The following is a 21167-nucleotide window of genomic DNA, read 5'->3' on the forward strand; positions in this document are numbered from 1 at the left end:
TGGAGAATTTGCTTTGTAGTAATGGAACAAAGTATGTTTGCTTGCTACAAGAAGTGCAATAATGTAAGCTGCAGTGTGACTCAGTGCCAGAGCTGCAGACAGCTGCGGCATAAAGCAAGCATCAGTGAGTAAATGAGGCTAGTCCTTGCATAAGATGGATGCTCGGGAGCTAACCAACAACAGTGCTGCTGAGCTCAGGGGCCAACTTCCAGGGCTCCCAACTCCAAAACCATCAGAGCCATCATACAGGTGAAGAAACTCAGAATGGGAGGAAGTCTGCATGAAGGGCACCCCCTCCTCAGCCTCTACCTGGCTTCCTAGGACCACAGAATGAGCCAACCGGAGTCAAGCATGTAAGTGGCACCCCTGTGTTGTGAATGTGGGTCAGAGCTAAACAAAATTTGGCTGATGTGTTGACCTCCGAGGTCCTAGTGGTAGCCAGCCAAATCACTTCCCTATGGCCAAGGAAAGATGGGAAACTAAGAAATGGGAAGTGCCTTGAAGAAGGACTTACATTTTCTTATTGGGAGAAGGGTTTTCCTTGCTGTGGCTGGATTGCTCCCTCAACCTAACAATGGATTTTCTGATATAAATTACTAGCCACTGTGCAAATGACATCAAAACATCAAAGCAAATAAAATGCATCACTGTGAGCCAGGCACTAGCTCTTTACACAGGTTGAGTCACTGTTTCCCCAAAAACATTCTCTGAGCTGACGTGGGTATTGCGAGGTTGATTTTTTTTAAAATTTATTTTACATACCAACCACAGTTTCCCTTCCCTCTTCTCCTCCCATTGCCTGCCTCCACCTCCTTCCTACCCCCTCCCCCATCCACTCCTCAGAAAGGGGAAGGCAACAAACTTGACTTGCATGGCATATCAAGTTGAGGCAGGACCAAGCTCCTCCCCTCTGCATCCAGGCTGAATGAGGCATACCACCACTGGGAGTAGGTTACAAAAAGCCAGTTCATGCGCCAGGGACAGATCCTGGTCCCGCTGCTAGGGGTCCCACAAACAGACCATGCTACACAACTGTCACCCACATGCAGAGAGCCTAGTTTGGTCCCATGCAGGGTCCCTAGCTGTCGGTCCAGGGTCCATGAGCTCCAAGGAGCTCGGCTCAGCTGTCTCTGTTGGTCTCCCCATCATGATCTTGACTCCCCTAGTTTATATAATCCCTCCTCCCTTTCTTCAGCTGGACTCATGGACCTCAGCCCAGTACTTGATTGTGGATCTCTACATCTGCTTCTATCAGTTACTGGATGAAGGTTCTATGATGACAATTAGGGTAGTCACCAATCTGATTACAGGAGAAGGCCAGTTCAAGCACCCTCTCCTGGAGGAGTCTTAGCTGAGGGTCATCCTTGTGGATTCCTGGGATTTTTAAAACCAAGAAAACATGAAGTAGTTGCAGAAAGAGTTAAGCTAGTTGGGTAGCACATTTGGTGGGGTCAGACTCAACGCCAAGCATCCTGGCTCCAAACATGGCAGCAAGGGTGGAGACTGTAGAAGAGCAGCACAGACAGGGAGTGGTTGCACCATGCAAACCAGGTCAGAGAACAGAGGAAAAGCCAGAAGAGAGAAAAGAGGGGGACGCTTAGCCTGGTGGGGAAGAAGAGGGAGGGGTGGTGGCGGCAAGGCTAACCCAGCCCTGGAAAAGGTAGTGCCAATAAACACTGTCATCTCAAAGGCTCTCCAAACACACAGCCAACAAAACAGGCAAGCCAAAGAGCTCAGGCAGGTGATGAATGCTGAGAAACAGCTCTGGGATAAGGCCTTGCTCATGACAAGGGACACAGCCACAGCAAGACTGATACCAGAGGGCAGCCTACGGGGATGTCTTGCAGTATACACAAGTCAGAGATTACCGGAGCTGGGACTCAGTCACATCCCAGATTTGCCTTCCCCAGCTGTGCAAGGGACTTTAAGCCTCCATTTCCTTATTTACCAAAGTGGATGAAAAACAGCCCTCATAGAGTTATGATGAGAAATGGATGAACCACGTGGGCACAGACGTTCACAAAGGGCTTGGTGTACTGACAAAAGCTATTACTACCAGTCTTGAGTGGGAGTGACCTCTGAATGAGGTAGTTCACTCTCAGAGAGGCCACGGAGGTTTTGACACTGGCTCCCTTCAAGGACATGGGCGTTATAGGTGGAGTTCAGTGTTCCTGTTTTGTTTTGTTTTGCTTTGCTTTGTTTTTCTGCTCAGCTAATGAACTTGTGAGGAGAGCCAGAAACAGCACACAGGTAAAAAGAGGACGCTCAGAGTTGTGTTTTTATTTACTGCTAAATAAACAGCATAAATGCTGTTACACATAAAGTTGGGGAGAGCTCCATATTTTTACACATTTCTGAAATATGCATTTTATTGTAGCTGTGGAGAAAGGAGTTAAGAATATTAATATCAAAAGTGGTGTTAAGGCACTGAAGAGGGGACTTACTGGTGAAGAGCACTGGCTGCTCTGGCAGAGGAACCGGGTTCGGTTCCCAGCACCCACTTGGTGGATCACAACTCTAGTTCCCAAGGAACATGTGCATGGTGCACACCCATACAGAAAAAACACAAATACCCCCAAATAAAAATAAATTTTCAAGGAAAATGGACTTAAGCTTTAACTAAAATAAAACTATGGATCTATCATCAAGAACCGTACGACTTTTCAAACCCACAGTAAAAATGACTATTTTTCATGTTAAACAAAGGCCAATTGATGACTATATTTCTTATGAAGTGCTATCAAATAAAAATTCTATTACAACCAAAACAAGATGTGCCCAAACACTGCTAAATCCATGACTGGAGAATTGCAGCAAACACTGAGAAAGGCGTTACAACATTTATCTGAAACTCCCCCACCCTCCATGCTTTGTTAAAGTTTATGTTAGCACACAATGCCATAGCAACCTATAAGGTAAAAATTGGAGAGATCCAACTGACTAAAGGAACAGAGACAGTGTGGGCAATGGTGCCCTTACTCTACCACCAAGGGCTGTTGTCTTTCAGTAAGATCTAATGAGAAGATGTAAAGGAACAGAGGAAGAGCCACAGTGGTGTGAGCAACTCTGGCAGCAGGGACTCATAGCTACAAGAACCTGTTCCTCTCAGCAATCACAGGAAAATCAAGGTCTGCCATGCATGGACATAGTCAACACAAATGCACCAAGGATACCAAAATGTAAGAAAACCATTTCGTTTGTTGTGTTTTTGGTATTGGCACAAAGCAATGGCAAAATATCTCTAGGCCAGTGGTAACCAAGGATGATATTCTCCATGGGAAGAAATATACCCCAGGTCTATGACTCATCCAGAGCAGGTACTTGTAGCGTAGAGTGGCTGTTGTGAGATTCTCCTCCTGTTGAGGTTTTGATGGCATTCATTTGGAGGGAAAGGTGATGGAATCAAGAGCTTTCTAATGGAGAAGTGAGGCATGAGTATTGGTGAAATCATTAAGACCACTCCATGTAGTTAAAAGGGAGGTTTATTTTATGGGGTAACTTACAAATGAAGGGGTAGGTTGCAGAGTCTGGGAAAGGGATGGCGCAGTCCGGTGGTGTTCTCTGGAGAACTCTGCTTGGTCTACCTCCAGCGTCCAGGGTCCAGGAACCAAGAGAGGCCTTTCCTTTTGATCCTGGGTTTTCAGTGTCCTCTCTCAGCCCCGCCTTGTAAGCATGATCATTACTGAAGCCTCAATGAGGGTTGGAACTTCCAGGCCAAGGCTGGAATGGTTACCCACTACACATGGGTTGGGACTAAAATGTTCTTCGTGTGTGTGTGTGTGTGTGTGTGTGTGTGTGTGTGTGTGTGTGTGTGTGTGTCGGCGGGGGAGGAGGAGCAGCCCCAGAGCTTGCCCAGACACCCAGCTAAAAACAATGTAGGTGGCAGGAGTCAGGAGCTCAGACACAGAGTGGGACTAAGCCAGTAATAGTATACTAAGTACATGTTCTAGCAGCACCTGGGAGAAAGCTCAATGAAAGCTGCCTGAATCAGAACAGGGGCAGACCTACCTATACAGCATGAGTGACAGCAGCCATGAACACAGTAGCTGAGACTTACTGAGCACAATGGGGCAGGAGGTATGCTTGGCTCTACTCTTGTGATGACACTTAGTAACTTGTCTCCCTCCCAACATCCCAGGTTAAGCCCTGGATCTCAGAGGCCCTTTAAGAACCCCATCCACTACTTCCTTTCCAGTTCCTACTCATACTCATTGGGTTATCTGTACTAATCTAGTGTCAGTGTCACGAAACTGCAAACTCCCCGAGGTGTGCCTCAAGGTGCTTGTTCGTCATGTACACCTAGTACCTAACAGTGTCTGGAACTGTAGTAGACACTTGTTGGCAGTCTTGTGAACTTGGGACAGATTAGCAAGCTAAGTAAAGAAGCAGTGGAGTGTGTGTGTGTGTGTGTGTGTGTGTGTGTGTGTGTGTGTATGTGTGTATAACAGGTTTCCACTTGCCTGGAGGCATACAGCCAACAAGTCACAGAGTCAGGATCTGTCTAATTTCCAAGCTTAGCTTGCCTTTAGCTGCTATACCATGTAAGTAATTGAAGAAGAGAACTAGAGATGTTGGCACAAAGGAAGCTGGGAAAGGAGCAACTCCTGCCTACAGGGAGACTGGTGCAATTTCCTGTGCGGTATAAATGCATTTGACAGCATGGGTCAGCACACAGCTGGGGAAACAGGAGGTGGAGAACAGGGCAGCTAAGTGTGCATCGGGGATTTCAGCCAATGGCATCCAGAGAGGACATAAAAGGTTTTGTGGAGAAAAGTGGAATATGAAGAGGTCAGCCTCTGTTGACAGCAAGAAACCTTAAACAGCTCTGTGTGTCTGGTCAAGGGATTGAGGGTCAGTGAAGAAAGCCATGCTTTAACCAGTACGCCATCAAAATGACCACCAAAGGACTGAAAGACTTCAAAACCATGTGAGAACCAGCATAGGAGAAAAGTAAATGGCATATTAAATCTGCTATCTTCATCTCTTCCTCACCTGCCCACATGACTCTGAAAATGCCCAATACCAGAAACATTTGGGCTAGAAAAAGTTTATTCAATGGCTGAACTAAATCTTCACTTCACCATGGCTGGGGAAGGGGCACCACAGTCCTTTCCGATTCTACCAGCTTTCCCACAAACAAACATAAAATTGAAATAAAATGAGGGTATCTGTTATCAATCATAAATCCAAGACAAACCCTCTAGAGAGAAAAAGAAAGGGGAGAGAGAGAGAGAGAGAGAGAGAGAGGAGAGAGAGAGAGAGAACGAGAACCAGGATGCCATCTGCAGCTGCTGAAGTCCATCCTACATCAAAAGTAATTGTTTAAAGATGCAAATGAGATCATGACCTTCTCCTTAAGCCTTGCCAGTGGCTTTCCATTGCCTCAGAATAAATTCCAGATCCATCCCCACTGCTCGCCAAGCCTGGCCTGACCTCAATCTTCCAGCCTGCCTCTCCCTGTCCTGACTGGCTTCCTTTTCTGCTCATTGACTTTCCTGAGTCCCTAGTCCCTTGTGTCTGCTGTTCTCAATTCTGAAATAGTCTCTTCCTGGATTCTCCATGGGGTATGATATGGAGACATTTCAGCTGGGGGCACATCTTCTCAGGAGTCCTTCCCAACCATCCAGCATTTGATTCTGCCTTGGGTTTTATTGATTTTTGCATCACCAGAGGTTAAGTTTTTATTTACTTGCTTTGCTAAGCTGTCTCCTTATTGTTCATCTTGTGTGTCCTGGACACCTCACCTCTAGATGTGTGGCTAATGCACAGCATTCCATGGTCACCAAGACACTTCCAATGTTCTCAAGCCAAAAGCTGATCAAGAATGTATAAAGATCCATTCTGTATGTGTGTGTATACATAGGTTCATGCGTGTGGCTGCACTATACGTGAATGTGTGTGGAGCCCAGAGATCAACTTGGGGTATTGTCTCTCATATACCATTGATTTTGTTTTATGAGACCAGGTGCTCTCACTACCACACATTTCAGTTAAGCTGGAGCCCCTGTGATTTGCATTACACACTGGGAGTACAAGCACAGCCTTTTATCTGGGTCCTCGGGATCGAACCCTGGTCCTCATGCTTGTGTGTTGAGTGTTTTCCTGACTAGTCTATCACACCAGCCCCACTGAGCTCCATTCTTCAGTGAGCCACACTGAATTGTGTTGCCATGAAGGAGAAGGCAAGAGAACTCTCAGGAGAAGAAATCCAGTTTGAATAATTGGATCTGGCATTCTGAGCGAATAGATTAGACTGAATCCTCTCTACCTGTAATCTTAAATTGGATTCAGAACTATGTTGGGCTTTGTAACCAGGCCAAGGTACATTTTATTTGAACATATTTTCAACAGTATTTGAAACTGTCTCCCCAAACAGCCATTATTAGTAATAATTTTTTTATCCTGCTTAACAATGTTATATATAGCTTTCCTCAATCTAATAAATAATTCAACACAATAGGAAGGTACACACCCCCTGGATTCCAAAAATGAAGACTGTTTGTAGGCCTGAGAGGCAGACATGTGGGGAAAAGTTGACCATAGCAAGGGCTCATTAGAGACCTTAAAACTAGTTAATATGAAGAGTTACTAATACCAAACTTAAGCCTTTAATGGAAAACAAAGCTTCCAAGATATGGCAGAAAATATCAACCCCGAGGCTATATTTTATTTCTCTAAAATTTCACGTTTAAAAATACTTCCTACGTATTTTGTGCTTTGCTCTGAATGACCAATTGGAAAGTTAGGGGTGCTCAAAATAGTCATCATGATACAGATGAGAACACAGAGATGTGGCAACATGCCCAAGATGCACAGGCAGCAGAGGGAGCGTCTGGAGACGCAGCTTCATGTCATGACTAGTGAACAGCAGTGCTAAGAGATAGCAGTTTTAAACTTAAACAAAATTCTCCTTCCAGTACATTCCTTCTCCTTCCACAGTCAATGATTCTTTTAAACCCACTGGGCAAAGCCAGATGCAGAACATGATCTGAACTCTCATCCCTTCACCATGATAAGTCACTGGGCAAGACCCAAGAATTCATATTGTAATACATGACTTGTTGACATGAGCAATTTTAACTCAATCACAAATTAAGCTCCTGATAACCATCTAAGCATCTCATGACAGGGGAACAATGACATAACTTATCAGTTAATATGTCACCAAAAAGGACAACGCTTTGGAAACTACTTCAGGATCACATGTGGGATATAAAATAATAGTAATAATAATACATGTTAAATAGTCAATTAATCCAATCCTTATAATAACTCTTTCAGGAAGAGATTATTTTGGGCAGAAGAAGAAACCAAGACATGGAGAGGTTAAATATCTTGAAAAAGTTCACATAAAGGTGAAGAAGTGAGAATTTGAACTTGAGAAGTCACTTCTGGAACCCATGGTCTTAACAAATGCAGACACTGCCTAGAATAGTGGTTATAATCAAATTAATAGAGCAAAAAGTCATATGTGTATGTACACATGCATATGTATATGCAGGTATGCACATATATTGCACATTTAGAATTTGACACAAAAAGTATATTTTGACCAGAAAGCAATTAAGAGCCATACTTTATTGAGCATGTACTTAGTAGGTTAGGTACTGTGCTGAGTGCAGGCCACTTAGCATTTCATTTAACCTTCCCAAAAGTTTCATACAGTAGGCTTACTTTACCATTTTGCAGATATACTTAGTGAGAGTTAAGAAATTCCATGTTATCTGTCTCTAGAGCCCATGTTCCACACTCAGTAAGCTGTATCAATTGTTGGTATTCCCTAATAGTGATTTTTTTTTTTTTTTGGTGTGGTGATTTCAATGTTGTCTTTGTTCAAATTTTCAAACAGTGAAAACTTGTTATTCAAAACTAGAGGAAAACTATTTGAAGCATTGGGCAGACATGAGTGAGACAGTCCTGCATGTTGCTAGGATCAGTGTGGTTCTCAGCCTGAAGAATCCTCCATGGCAGAGGGCATGTTGGAGCTGCAGAGGAGCCATGATCCAGGGTATGACTTGACATCTTGAAACCATACAGGAGCCTCTGAAGGCCCCACTGAGTACCGGGCACTGAGCCTTTACTGTGGACCCAGGGGTCTTCTAAATGCCTTGCATAGGCTGTCCTTTGATTCTGAGAATAACCATGTGCTAGGTGCTGTTTCTGCTAAATCTGCCCTTCTTTCCAGTGCCCATTCATTCACTGGATGCTGACGTACATCCCACACTGGGACAGTCAAAATGAATGAGGCAGGTTTTAGCCAAGGCAGTCTTTCATTTGTGCATGAGGAACAGGACTGATACAAAAGAAAAGTGTGTGCCCACAGAACCAGCATCTAAAACTTGCTGGACTCTCAACACTGGGCACCAAGGCTGAAGCAGCATTGAGCCCTGCCTGACCCAGAACTGTCATGCCCATCTCCACAAACCATATAAGCCAGTTCCTGAAGCTAACACCCCCTGACTCTTTCCTCCCATTTCCTCCTCCCCTCCTCCCTTCATGGGTTTGGTTTCATCTCTCTAAGCAAAGTATACTCTCTGACTTAATTCTTAAAACTTTTCATGTTCAATGACTATGCCTATGAGTTTCATATTCTTAATGAGGAAATAGATCTGCTCTCTTCCCAAGGTCACAGACTTGAGGTTTAACAGAGGTCGGTCTGACCAAAGTCAGCAGGCTCCAGCATGCTCGGTGGCCTTGGTAGCTGAAAAGGAATCTCTTGATGAGCAAGTAAAAGGGAACTCTCACACATGAAGAGGGCACTTTTGTGTGACCTTGACTGATCAGCACCAACTTGGACTTGTTACTGTAAAGGGCAGGGGAGAGGAGTGTATGTAAAGGAAAGAAAATAAGGAAGGGTTCTGTGTTGCACATGCAGAGCAGTGACGGGGGACAGACAGCCTGGATGGGGCAGCTTCGCCCAGGACGTTTGATCTCATAAGCAAGGGAACTGATAAAGGAAGTTAAAGTCTGATTTTGAGCCATCATGACAGGCTCCACTGGCAGTGACACAGCTAAGTCCCATCAGGTGAGTTAGTGGGGAGACAGGAAGTTTGCCAGGGTGATCTACAACTCTGAGCATCCATTAGGAATGAGAGGGCAGGGGCAGGAATCAGGATGGACTCCAAACACTCAGACATGTTTAGTTCCCTGGTATGTACCTCCACAATCCACCTGAGACATGAGAATCTAAGAGAGACCTGGAGGCTAAAGTCACAGCACAAAAGCAGGAGCCTCCCCTGCTCAAACAATTAGACTGTTTCTTATGATCACTGCTGTAGTTAGTGCTGTGTAGTGCTGTGGCCATTTTTTCATCTCCTTTTCAATACCTCACTGAAAGCATTTGTGATGTGGGAATGCAGCTAGACCACCCGCATTCTGGTTTCCTTATTCTATTTTTACTCCGGGAAACTGTCCATGGGAGGAAACACAAAGTGATAAGCCATGTGCCAGCTCAAACCAATTCACACAAGTGCCCTGGCAAGGTAGTTGCTGAAGCCAGAGAGCAGCCTATCATGTAGACGTGGAGAATAAAGGATGATAGAAAATGCTAATAAATTAGAAGTGGGTGGGGAAAAGTGTGCAAGGCCTGCCTGCAGAAGTGGCACAGCAACCTTCTCTATGATAGGAACAGTGGCAAGAAGCAACACTAAGCCTCTGCAAATGAGCTAGTAACCACTGGGGTAGAGCCCAGAGAAAACCGCATGTATACAAGCCCCTTCCAGATATTTTCATCTGTACTGTCACACTGTGCTCTCAAAATGACTCTGGGAGGTGGGGACCAGCTCTGCTCCTACCTCATTTGTGGAGAAGCTGAGGCCAGGAAGTTCCAGCACTCACTCAAGGTCACACAGCTGGTGGGAGGTTCAAGGCCTGTCCTCCTTTTCACACTCCCTGACAGCAGGTGCATAAGCTCAGAGAGGAAAGTGCTATAAATGGTCACATTGTATGTGCACTCAGTAGAACGATGACCCTGGGGACACATTCATTTGTGTGTCTTTTGGCAGTCACCCAACCAGCCTCGGCACCTTTGAACGTGAAAGACACCATGGGTTTCCCGTCTTTGTCTATCCACATTTTTGGAATCATGACTAAAATGAACTTTCATTTATCTTCCAGAGAGAATAAAGACCCTTGGATAAGTTGCTGCATTTGGCGTGGGTCTCCTCAACTATACAACGAGGCTGGACCAGTTTGGTTAACCTTCAAATGATGGTGTGCACTATCATATGTTCATGATAATAGCCCAAGCTTTCACAAGATGCCAGTGAAAACTGAGCTGTCCCACTAAGGGAGAAAGGGGCTTTTGTTCATGGTGAGAAGCAGGTTTTCTATAAAACGTTTTGTAGAATGTAAGCTGTGAAAGTTTAGAGTCCCTGGGAAGAGCGACAGTACAGTGTGACCCTTGTCACCATAAACTCCAGGGAAGACAATGAGTGTGACTGAAAGGAGCAGAGCATGCTGCTAAGTTAGGGGCCTTCTTCAAGCTGATGGCTAATGGCGAGGACCAGAGCTGGGTGATGAGACCAGCTTTCTTAGCTGTGAGGAAATACCACACAGAATCTAAACAGCCTGCTGCTTACATGTCAGAGACCCGGATTTTCCAGCCACACCATGAGACACAGAAGAGCTCTTGCCTGGGAGTCAAAGCCTTAGCTAATGATTCTCATAGCTGTTCTGCTTAGTGACGCACTTCATCTCACTGGGCCCAGTTTCTGTTTGAAATCAGGATGGTAACACTTATTCTTTTTCCCACACAGAGAGGCTGTGGGATTGCACTGTGTGTGAGAAGGGAGTATATCTCACTAGGCGCCATGCCGGACTCCAGGTTTCTGACAACAGTGACTGCACCTGGCTCCTTTCTCCTGTCATTTTCAGTGCAAGTATAGTACCTGACACTAAAGGAAAACAGCCAAGTGGACCTGGAAAAGTTTCGGGTTATATTGTTCACCACTGAATGCACTGCACCTTCAACAAGTTGCCTGGCATCGAGGATGTATCCAATACATATATTTTAACCATATGCTCATTTGAATTAACTGCTTTAAAAATAAAGTATTTTTATTAATTCTTCAAGAATTTCCGACATGCATACAATGTACTTTAATCATGTTCCATATCCCTCTGCTCCTTCCCCTAACCCCTTTCACATTCATCCCCAAACCCTCCACCCCCTTACATCATATCCTCTTAAACAAAACCAAAAGTTGTTTTTATAACTCAATGAGTCCAAATCATGCTGTCCAGATACACATAGATGTGGAGCCATCTACTGGAGCACGGGCAACCTACCAGGGACCACACCCCTAAAAACACACACACACACACACACACACACACACACACACACACACACACAAAACCTGACTCCCCTTCCCCTAACAGTTACAAACTGTCAACAGCTCCTCAGAAAGGGGTAGTGGCTTCTCACCTCCCTCCCGCCTTATATAAAGGCCTTTGAGACACAGCTGAGAGCCCATCACGTGACAAGTGATCCTGTTTCTGAAAGAGCCTTATCATAGGTCTGACTTCTCTTTGTTGGATGTGTTCAAGCTTAGCAGTATAGCTGAATGCTCAGCTCTGTGGATTTGGGATGATGAACTGAGACAAGGACTTGACATACATCCATTTACTTAAAAGTGTGGGAAGAATAAGTCCAAGAGGCACCATTACCAGGCCTTCAGTGTGTTGACCTGATACTCCTAGCCTCCTAAGGATCCCACTGTCATAAGAATGGAAATTTGATCAGCTTGATCTTGTGCAAGTCTTATACAGGTGTCTCAGCCAGTGCTTTATTGCTGTGAAGAGACACCATGATGATGGCAATCATTATGAAAGAAAGCATTTAATTGGGGGTTTGCTTATAGTTTCAGAGGCTCAGTCCATTATCATCATGGCAGCGGGCATGGTGCTAGAGCAGTAGCTGAGAGCTGCATCCTGATCCTCGGGCAGAGAGAGAGAAAGATTGGGCCTGGCATGGGCTTTAGAAACCTCAAAGCCCACTCCCAGTGACATACTTCCTCCAACAAGGACACACATCCTGATCCTTTTATTCCTTTCCAACAGTTCCACTCCCTGGTGACTAAACATTCAAATATATGAGCCCATAAGGGGTGGGTCACTCTTATTCAAGCCACCACAACAGGCAAGCCTAGCTACTGTGAATCCACCAGCTCATTGGTCTTGTCATGGCCAGAAGACACAGCTTTGTTCTGAGACTCCCTAACCTCTGGTTCTTACAGTCTTTTTGCCTCCACTTCTATGATCTTCCTTGGACCTTGAAGGGAGGGGTGTGATAGAGATGTCTTCATGTATGTCGTTTTTACTAGTTCTATACATTATCTTCATGGATAAAGAAATGGTGCCACACTAGGATCTATAGGAGACAGGTACATAGATGCTTTTGTCTTCTAGTACAGCAACAATGCAAGACTAATCTGGGGCGTGCACATGGAACAACAGCAGAAGAGTATTACACAGCAAAGGAGAAGAGCAGTGTATTCAATTTAACTGCATCCAGGCATACACGTTGAGCTTGGAGAAAGAAGAGTCTGGCCCCAGAGTTCCACCTTGGAGGGAAAAAATGTGGGAGAAGCCAATCATTCAGCAGTGGCAATAGGTTCTTAGAGTTGGGTGTTCTAGATATAGGACAGATCAATCATTTCATTCTGTCATGAGGAAACAGCCTGGAATGTAAAGCAGTTTCCCCAAGGCACCCAGCCAAGGAGTCCCAGAACTTAGACTCACACTCAAGTATTACTTCTGAAACCATACTCGTTATATACAAAAGCCCAAACTATAGAAGTTCAGTGAACACATTGAACTCCTAAGATTGACAAATTTTCTACTTGGAAATAACTTGGCATCTAAAAAAGCTCACATTCTGTGATGCTATCATTGCAAACACCAGCACATTGCCCAAATGTATACTCACTGATATTTATCCCTCCATTTTAAACTAGTTTTCACCATATCTAGGCTTGGTATTAAAGCAGAGAAAGGAAAAAGAACACAGGAAGGGAATGGTGGAGGGAAAAATGGAAGAAGGGAAGGCAAAAATATCAGGGAGGCATCCAGAGTATTGATAAAATGGACTCAGAATTCTTTGCTTAGTGCAGCATATGTGTCTCTTTCCATTATGATTCATTTCCTCAGAGAGAATCACCCAAGTAAAGCAAGCTCATGTATATTTGCAAATGAACAATATCTTTTAGCACTTTATTACACTGTCTTATTTCCTAATTGTGTCATGTTTGTGAGCTTTGAGGCTCTAGTGAGAACATAAATTTGAACATTTATTTTTTGACATGTACCATAGACAGCATGTAGATATAAGAGCTACTTATTTATATCTAGTTTTGCTCACTTACTCAATGAACAGATGTATTAGGCCTCCATTAGGTATGAAAGCTACAGAGGTGAATGTGGTAGACCAGATGCCTGTCTTTAAGAGCTTACCTTTAAGCCCTAACTTCAGCTTTGAGGACTCAGTGGCCCAAGGTATGTGTTTGGGATTTGGGGATAACATGAACAAAAGGGAAATCCTGCTGAGGAGTGGAGGTTTGCAGGAATCATAAGAGAACTAGTGATTCTACAAGCTATGAAAAATGATTTTTGCAAAGCAAGAGCTTGGATGGAGGAAAAAGAGTATTCTAAATACTAGAAGGCACGTAGTATTATTATCAATAAGCATTAGCTGAACCTGAAGAAGATAGCAGGCTAGAGCATGCAGGCTCATGTAGACTGTGGATTTAAAGAGAAATGCAAATGAGAAGAATGGAAATTTCAAACAAGGATGCAGCACGATATAAGAAATTTAAATATAGATGTTTGATATATTAGAAACATATATAAATGTACGTATTTATATAAGTATAAATATATTTCAATATAGAATGTTTCTAATATTCTACAGAGGCAACAAACTGATATTAAGACCCCAAGAATGGAGCCTCATTCCTCCCACATCTACAGTACTTCTCCAGTAGCTAGTTCACTGGTGAGTAAGCAATGATGTATCCGCTGAAGTAAGTATGGCCAATGCACGGCTAGGCTAGCCCCAATACCTTCGTCCACACCTGCTTTCACCCCAGGGGATCCTGTCCACACCATACTTCCTGTTCCCTTCTATCCATGACCACCTCTTCACACAGTCCATTTCTTCTCAGGGTTTTAAGACACAAGCTAAAACATACCATAGCCTACTAAATCTCATCTCCAACTCCTTTCTAGTCATTTCAGCAAAATCTCTCCCTTTCTTCATTCCATTGGGAGTTTATACAAGGACCTTTCAATTGGAAAATGTGTCCTATGAGAAAATGGAATTAAGAAAAGGTAAGCCACAAGAATGGAACTGAAAAGTAAAACTGAACATAACTGAAAAACTACAGTATTATCACAAGTCTCTAAAGCTTCTTTATGTAAAATAATTTCTGGAGATGCCTTCACATTTTGTCTCTAGCTCCTCATTTTCTTCTAATTAAGTTTTCTTTGTTAATAATTGACTTAGATAAGTCATGTGGGAAGACTAACAGCAATATCCAAAAGCAATACTTGAAATTAAAAACACATTTAATGCCATCATTCTCTTCTGCTGCATCGCTGTGATAGCTGTCATGTTCAGGGCAAGTATTTATTCTTCAGTCCAAAGCTGGCTAATTGCTGTTGATGGACTAGTATATGACTACCCATTCTTTTCAGAGATTTGAAGTTGCCCACTGGGATTGGATAAGAACTAAAGCATCTAGCTGGGAGGCAGTGGCGCACGCCTTTAATCCCAGCACTCGGGAGGCAGAGGCAAGTGAATCTCTGTGAGTTTGAGGACAGCCTGATCTACAGAGTGAGATCCAGGACAGACACCAAAACTACACAGAGAAACCCTGTCTTGAAAAACCACACACACACACACACACACACACACACACACACACACAAATAATAATAATAACTGAAGCATCTACAGTCTCTTCCCAACTTGTACCTGAAGATGGAGGGAAATTACATAAATGACAGAGAGAGTATTAGAGTCTCAGATGTATGTTTAGATTTATTAAAGTAACTTCACCATTTAAGGGAAGGGAATCAGTAGCATTTGAGGCACTGAGCTAATTATAAAATGAGCACTCTTGTTCAAAGGCTTTGTTGCTTTTTTTTTAAATCACATCAAAGAATTTTCCAAATAGAAAATTCCATTTCTAGAGTTTATAGGTTTATTGCAGCAACAGATGTTCAGCTAATCTCAAATTGTACAAAATCATCTAAGTAATCATTTGGGGCATAAAAAGTACTAATAAGGAATGAAAAGGCAGGGTTCTACCAGCAGTCATATTTTAAGTAGAGAGAAACAGAATATGCAACTGTAGAAACAAAGGCTTGTTTTTCAGTGTGGCTAACATGCCTGCTCTGCTACAAAGTAAAAAGGAAAAGTTCTTAGAGTCCATTTTGTTAAACAGTCATGAATTCAAATTCCATTCTGCCATGGGTGTTTTTTGTTTGTTTGTTTGTTTTTTTTTTCCTTGCGACAATGTATTATTTTTAATTTTTTAAATCTGGAAAAAGTATTGTAAAATATTCTATCAAGAATACAACTATGCAGAGATGCCTGTGAATAGCAAATAAATTAAAATTTGTTAGTCACCTTGAATTGCAACTAAATCCTTAAAAGTATGCTTTCTCCTTTTCAAAACTGTTATACAGCATGAAACCATTGGCACCAGGAAAGTGATATTTGAATACAGCAGCACCTAAGAGCCTGAAGATGGACTTCAGAGTACCAGGTAGTTCTGCATGGGACAAGAACATACTTAACACCAGAAATGAAAAGATTCTGAGACCTTAGCTTACTTTCAGTTATCTTAGGAAATGCCACTTAAGATTTTTAATAATAACATATCAAAGACTAGCTAGCCCTTGACTCACTGCCCTGACCATGCTGACTTCATCTTAGCATCACCAATGCACATACCCTAGCAGTAGTTCCCTCTGCTTACCACCTCTTCCTTCAATCCCATACTACATCCGAGCATCATCATGTAGTTTCCCTCAACAAAGACACAACTCAATCCCAACCACTACCAAAAAATGAAGAATTCGGGCAGCAACAGATCAAGTCTCTTAAAAGATACCATTTTCATGAGAATAACTGACATAGAGCCACGGAGTCACATACTGCTGCTTAGCTATATAAGGATCCTGCAGTTATGAAGCTGCCTCTCACAATATTAGAACAAGAGGGAGGTGGTACCATTTCTCATCTAAGACCAGGCCTTCCCAAAGACACTGGGTGAATGAAGCTTATATCCTGTTCCAAACAAACACAGACATGAATCTGAACCATGAGCTATTCAGCTAAATGTATATTTATTCCCGTTTCCCACAGAATAGAGGGACTGAAAAGTTGCTCTGCCATGCTTTCTCAAAGCAGTATACAGAAACACTGCAGCAATATAGCAATGTGCACGCACGCGCGTGCGCACACAAGTACAAACTACAGCCTCTCCTCTGTAGAACTGTGTTTATGTGCATGACTGCACATGCATGTGTGACCATGTGTATGTGGCACACCAGAACTGGCTGAGAACAGACTGTGTAAATGCTCGGTGGTGCAGTCTCACAGTACACACCGGCATTTCAGTGGACAGCTGCCATGGCAGCATTTTGGGCACCTTTTGGAGGTGCCTTAGCTTTGCAAGGTTACTGTGGTATGTGCGACAGCCTGGTTTTCTCTAGAGGTGATTTCAGTGGACATAATTGCCATATCACACCTTCAGAGTAAGAGCAGTTTAGAGGAGGGATTCAGGGATGCAGCATCAGAAATCTACACAGACACTGCTAAAAAGACTGGCCATGTAATTGGAAGGCCACTGACAGGCAAACAGATTCCTGGTTAAGGCTCCCACCTGTTTTTCCAAGGTCACTAAACAATTAATAGGAGACCATTTGAACAGGAATTACGGATAAAAAGCATTTCTTAATTTCACATGAAAGAGGAAAGCAGGGGGGGCACTCCCCCAAAGGTTCTCTAGAAACAACTGTACCCATCGGGTCACCTCTGATTCCTACTAGTGTGACGATAACATCCTCCATGAGATAAATTTGGCAAGCTAGCCATGGTGCTACTTCAGCTCCAATGCCAGTCTTTGTTACGAGTTCCCATTTCAGTTTCTGCAGCTCAGATAAGCTTATCTCAGGCCTTTGAGCTGATGTTCTGGATGGCACACCAGACCTTATTACCAGGAGAACCACTAATGAGCATCAGGAAATGCTATCAGCTCCAGAGAACTCATGGGATAGTTTCAAGGCAAGAAGTATAAAAGGACAGGTCCTCAAATTCCCCATGGAAGGTCAGGATTGAATCGGAACATATGCAGGTGCATTTTAATAGATCCTACATAAAATTTAGCTGAAAAAACATAGTACTTCTATAGAGAAGATTTTTTTCCCCTGATAAAGATAAATCATATGGCTTTGAATTGAAAACTACATAAATTATATTCTTTCTGTGTATCTTGCCTTATTATTCAAAGATTAAATTAATTTTGAATTAACTGAAACTGATTTAATCTTAGTCAAAAAAATATCACTTAGCTCTCTGAAAATGAGACCAGGTGCTAAACAGAATGATATCCTGCCTCCTTTTAAAGCTACTTCCCAAAATCTGTGAGCTTCTGCCCCAGAATTCTTCACTCCATCAAATCACACTAATGACATATGATGATGATAATGAGAGAGAAAGAGAGAGAGAGAGAGAGAGAGAGAGAGAGAGAGAGAGAGAGATTGATTCATGAGAGAGAGATTCATTTCTGCCAAATGAGTACCGGTTACATTTGCAGGTTTTGTTGAAACGGTTTTCCTTTCATTTCAGTTTAGTACATTTATAAGGTCCACTGACCATGGACAACTGGTAGGCCAGACCTTGGCTTCAAAGGTGGCCTCTCTGCCATTTCAGTGGCTGATTTGAGACCCATTATGCACTGGATTCTGTATTATAAAATCCAAACTGGGTACAACATTTCTGCCTGTCATCTTAGGAAAGGCCAGGAGTTTTGCACCATCCTGTAATGTGGAAACAGAAAATTGAAGCCAGCACAGAGCTAGCTCCCTGCTTCTTCTCTGACCAATTCGTTGCTTTCTCTGAGGTGATGTTGGCTGTCGCTATCTCTGGCTGGAAAGGGCAAGTTGGTAGAATAATATGTATTTTAAATAGCATTTCCCAGGGAAAGTTCTTCCTCACACTTAATGTTAAATGCAGTAAGATTATCAGCAAATAATCGCTTGATGTTTAGCTAAGAGCCATTTCCTTTCTGAACTGGTATGATCCCGATTACGGAGCCAAGAGGCCCAGGTATTTTTGTTAGAGTTCTCATTCTGCTGCAATTACAGCCCCCATAAAACTCCAGTTTATGAACCAAATTTGTTGCGCCCCTCACTCCAATATTACAATGCAAACCTCAGAGATCAAAAAAATATCTTCTAAGATATATGAACAGTTCGCTAACAACGACAGCGTGTAGAGAACTCTGTCAATGACCTCTCCTGTCTAATGTCAATTTCCGAAAACAAGTTTCCATTGCAAAGATTTAACCAGCATGCTTTCAGGAACCTAACACACACACACACACACACACACACACACACACACACACACACACACACACAAAACCTTTATCTTTTCTCGCAACTTATTTGGTCTGTGAGCTTCTTCCTGGCTGTCTCAGCTCCCTACAAACACTTGGGCTTTTCTCTTTCAAAGGGGCTGGGAGCTGTGGAGATTCTGAGCTAGGCAGAAACCCTGTGGTTTGATTCCATTAGTCTAAGCCCTGGACGGTTGCAAGCAAACTGCCTTCTCTGCTCGCAAAACCCTGGCAGCCAGGTTCTAGACACAGACACTGGCAGCATGCATTCTTCCATACTGGTCTACCCAAATCTTGCCTGGAGCCAGCCAACCACAGCAGAGGGAATCCTACCTTCCATCATGGTGGCAGAATTGCATTCCTTAATTTCCAAGGAGTCAGAAAAAACACAGGAGGATGTGCTTCCAGGTCCCAGCTAAGTCCTCACAGTGCCGCGGCTGAGGTCTGCTCTGCTTGCTGCCACGCCAAAGGAGACAAGTGTTAACCCGAAAGACAGGCCATGGATGCTGCTGGTGCAGCTGGTGCGGCTTCACCTACAGGCTCCCAGGAAGATGCTGAGAGAGAAAGGCAGAGGAACAGCAAGCCGGAGAGCTGCACGGCCTGCACTGCCTCGGCCAATCCCTTCAGCTCTGGACCGCGTCACATGGTAGCCAGCCTGCATCTCCTGACACAATACCCCCGGAGAGCGCACGGAACCCATTTCCCGTCCCCATTCCTCGCCACCCCCACCGCCTCCCGCTCCTCTCCAAAAACACAGCCCCTTCCCCACCTGGTGACGCACTTCCCCCGCCCCTCCTCGTGGTCCTTGCAAGCCTATTGCGGCTCCGGGGCGCCCGATGATCTCTGAGCTGCCACTGTGACTGGGGATGCCAGCGAGAAAGGAGCCCAGGAAACGGAGCTGCCCGGGAGATTTTTTCGTCTTTTTCTTTTATGTTTAAAGAAAAAACTTCTCAGTGATCCTAGGTCTTGGTAACACACTTTCGCATTTCCATTCCAACCTCATTTTGACCTGAAGGAATTTCAAATGTCAGCACCTGGCCTCTGCGCACAGCTGTCATCTGTGGCCGGCTCGTGTTCTCTCTCTCTCTCTCCTTCGCCCTTCTCTGTCTCCCTGTCTATGTATGTCTCTCTGTCTCTCTCTGTGTCTCTCCCTCTCATTCACGAGAGAAAATTCAATTCGCTGACGTCACATCATAAACAACCATCCCCCAAAGGATGATGCAGGAAAAAAAAAAAAAAAAATCACCCCAGCTGCCTTGAAAAGAGGCAGGAAATTAATTGCGCATGACATGCCCAAGGGCTGGGAACTGTCATTAAAACAAAGAAACAAAAGAACCCACCCGATCCGGGCTCTGGAATCAAACCGGCGATGCTCCAGCTCATTTCTGGGGCGAGAGGCAGGAGAAAGGGCTGAAGGCAGAAGCCTAAGCCTTGGCCGCCGCCGCAGGCGTGTGCGCGCTGTCTCCTCCCACGCTCTCGGCTCTGCAGCCGCGACCCCCGCCTGCGGGTCCCACCGCCACCCCCGCCGCCGCCGCGTCCTCCCGCCAAGCTGGGCCGCCGCTCGCCCCAGGTGGAGAGCCTCTTTCGCAGCCTCGGCGGCAGCAGCTGCTACCGGACACGTTTTAGGAGAGACGCGCCTCCTGCGATCTTGAGTCGCCTCGGAGCCGAGACGTTCACCCCAGGGGAAATCCAGAGGGAGGCAACCGTTCCAGGTTGCGCAGGAGGAATGGGCGGAGCCCGGGGCCTGGCAACTTGCTGGGGTGGGATCTGCCTGCCCTGGAAGGGTTCAGACACAAGGTCTGGTGGAATTGAGGGGCTGTCACCCGAGTGTTCTTAAGAAACCTAGGAGTCCTTCAAAGGGACTCCCAGGCCGTTGTCCTGCTATCCTGGGTTTAACAAGGCCAGACAGCCAAGCAAAAACAAGTAAATGGAAACCCATAGAGGAGGGGAGAGAGAAAATGATAAAGGGGGATGGGAGACTAGAGAAAGGTCTTTTTTAAATGGGGAACAGCAGAATCGGGGATATGAAAATTTCCTTATTGAAGATAGGTCTGAGTCTCTAACAACGGTGCTGATCATTCATAACATCCTCATCCTCTCTTAATATTACCCAGAACCTGACAGATTTCCGTTTTCTTCCAAAGGGAATGTGAGATACTGGTGGCCGTGGAATAATAAAGAACACAGCGAAGGAGGCCAAGCAAGAAGCAAATTAGTCAAAATCAAAAAGCAATTCAGTTCCTTAGCAACTTACAAGATTATTTTTCTTCCCAAGACAGGGTTTCTCTGTGTAGCTTTGAAGCCTGTCCTAGAACTCCTTTGTAGACCAGGCTAGCCTCTACTTCACAGAGATCCACCTGCCTCAGCCTCCTTAGTGCTGGGATTACAGGTGTGCGCTACCACCACCACCTGGCAAGATTTTCTTAATTAAAAAAAAAAAAGAAAGAAAAAAGGCCTCATCGTTTCCCCTCAAGGACACATTTCAATGGCTATGCATTTCAAAATTAAAGTCTCCGGAGAGATATTCTTGCTTGTGGC

General features: G+C 44.3%; 1 protein-coding gene across 29 annotated transcripts in view; it reads right to left on the bottom strand.

Moving 5' to 3' along the window:
- Positions 1–20332, bottom strand: part of Sgip1 (SH3GL interacting endocytic adaptor 1) — a 186434-nt gene extending 166102 nt beyond the window's left edge. For 9 of the 29 annotated variants that reach the window (XM_036178322.1, XM_036178316.1, XM_036178315.1 and 6 more), the window contains exon 1: positions 18963–19337. In XM_036178322.1, the coding sequence (XP_036034215.1) occupies positions 18963–18972 (10 nt within the window). In that variant the 5' untranslated portion in view covers positions 18973–19337. Of the gene's footprint in view, positions 1–18962; positions 19401–19663; positions 19725–19969 lie in introns of those variants that run through there. The other 20 variants (XM_036178312.1, XM_036178307.1, XM_036178318.1 and 17 more) reach the window with 6 other exon arrangements.
- Between the last annotated feature and the right edge of the window lie 835 nt (positions 20333–21167).

The sequence above is a fragment of the Onychomys torridus genome, chromosome 2, assembly GCF_903995425.1.
Source record: "Onychomys torridus chromosome 2, mOncTor1.1, whole genome shotgun sequence".
NCBI lineage: Eukaryota > Metazoa > Chordata > Mammalia > Rodentia > Cricetidae > Onychomys > Onychomys torridus.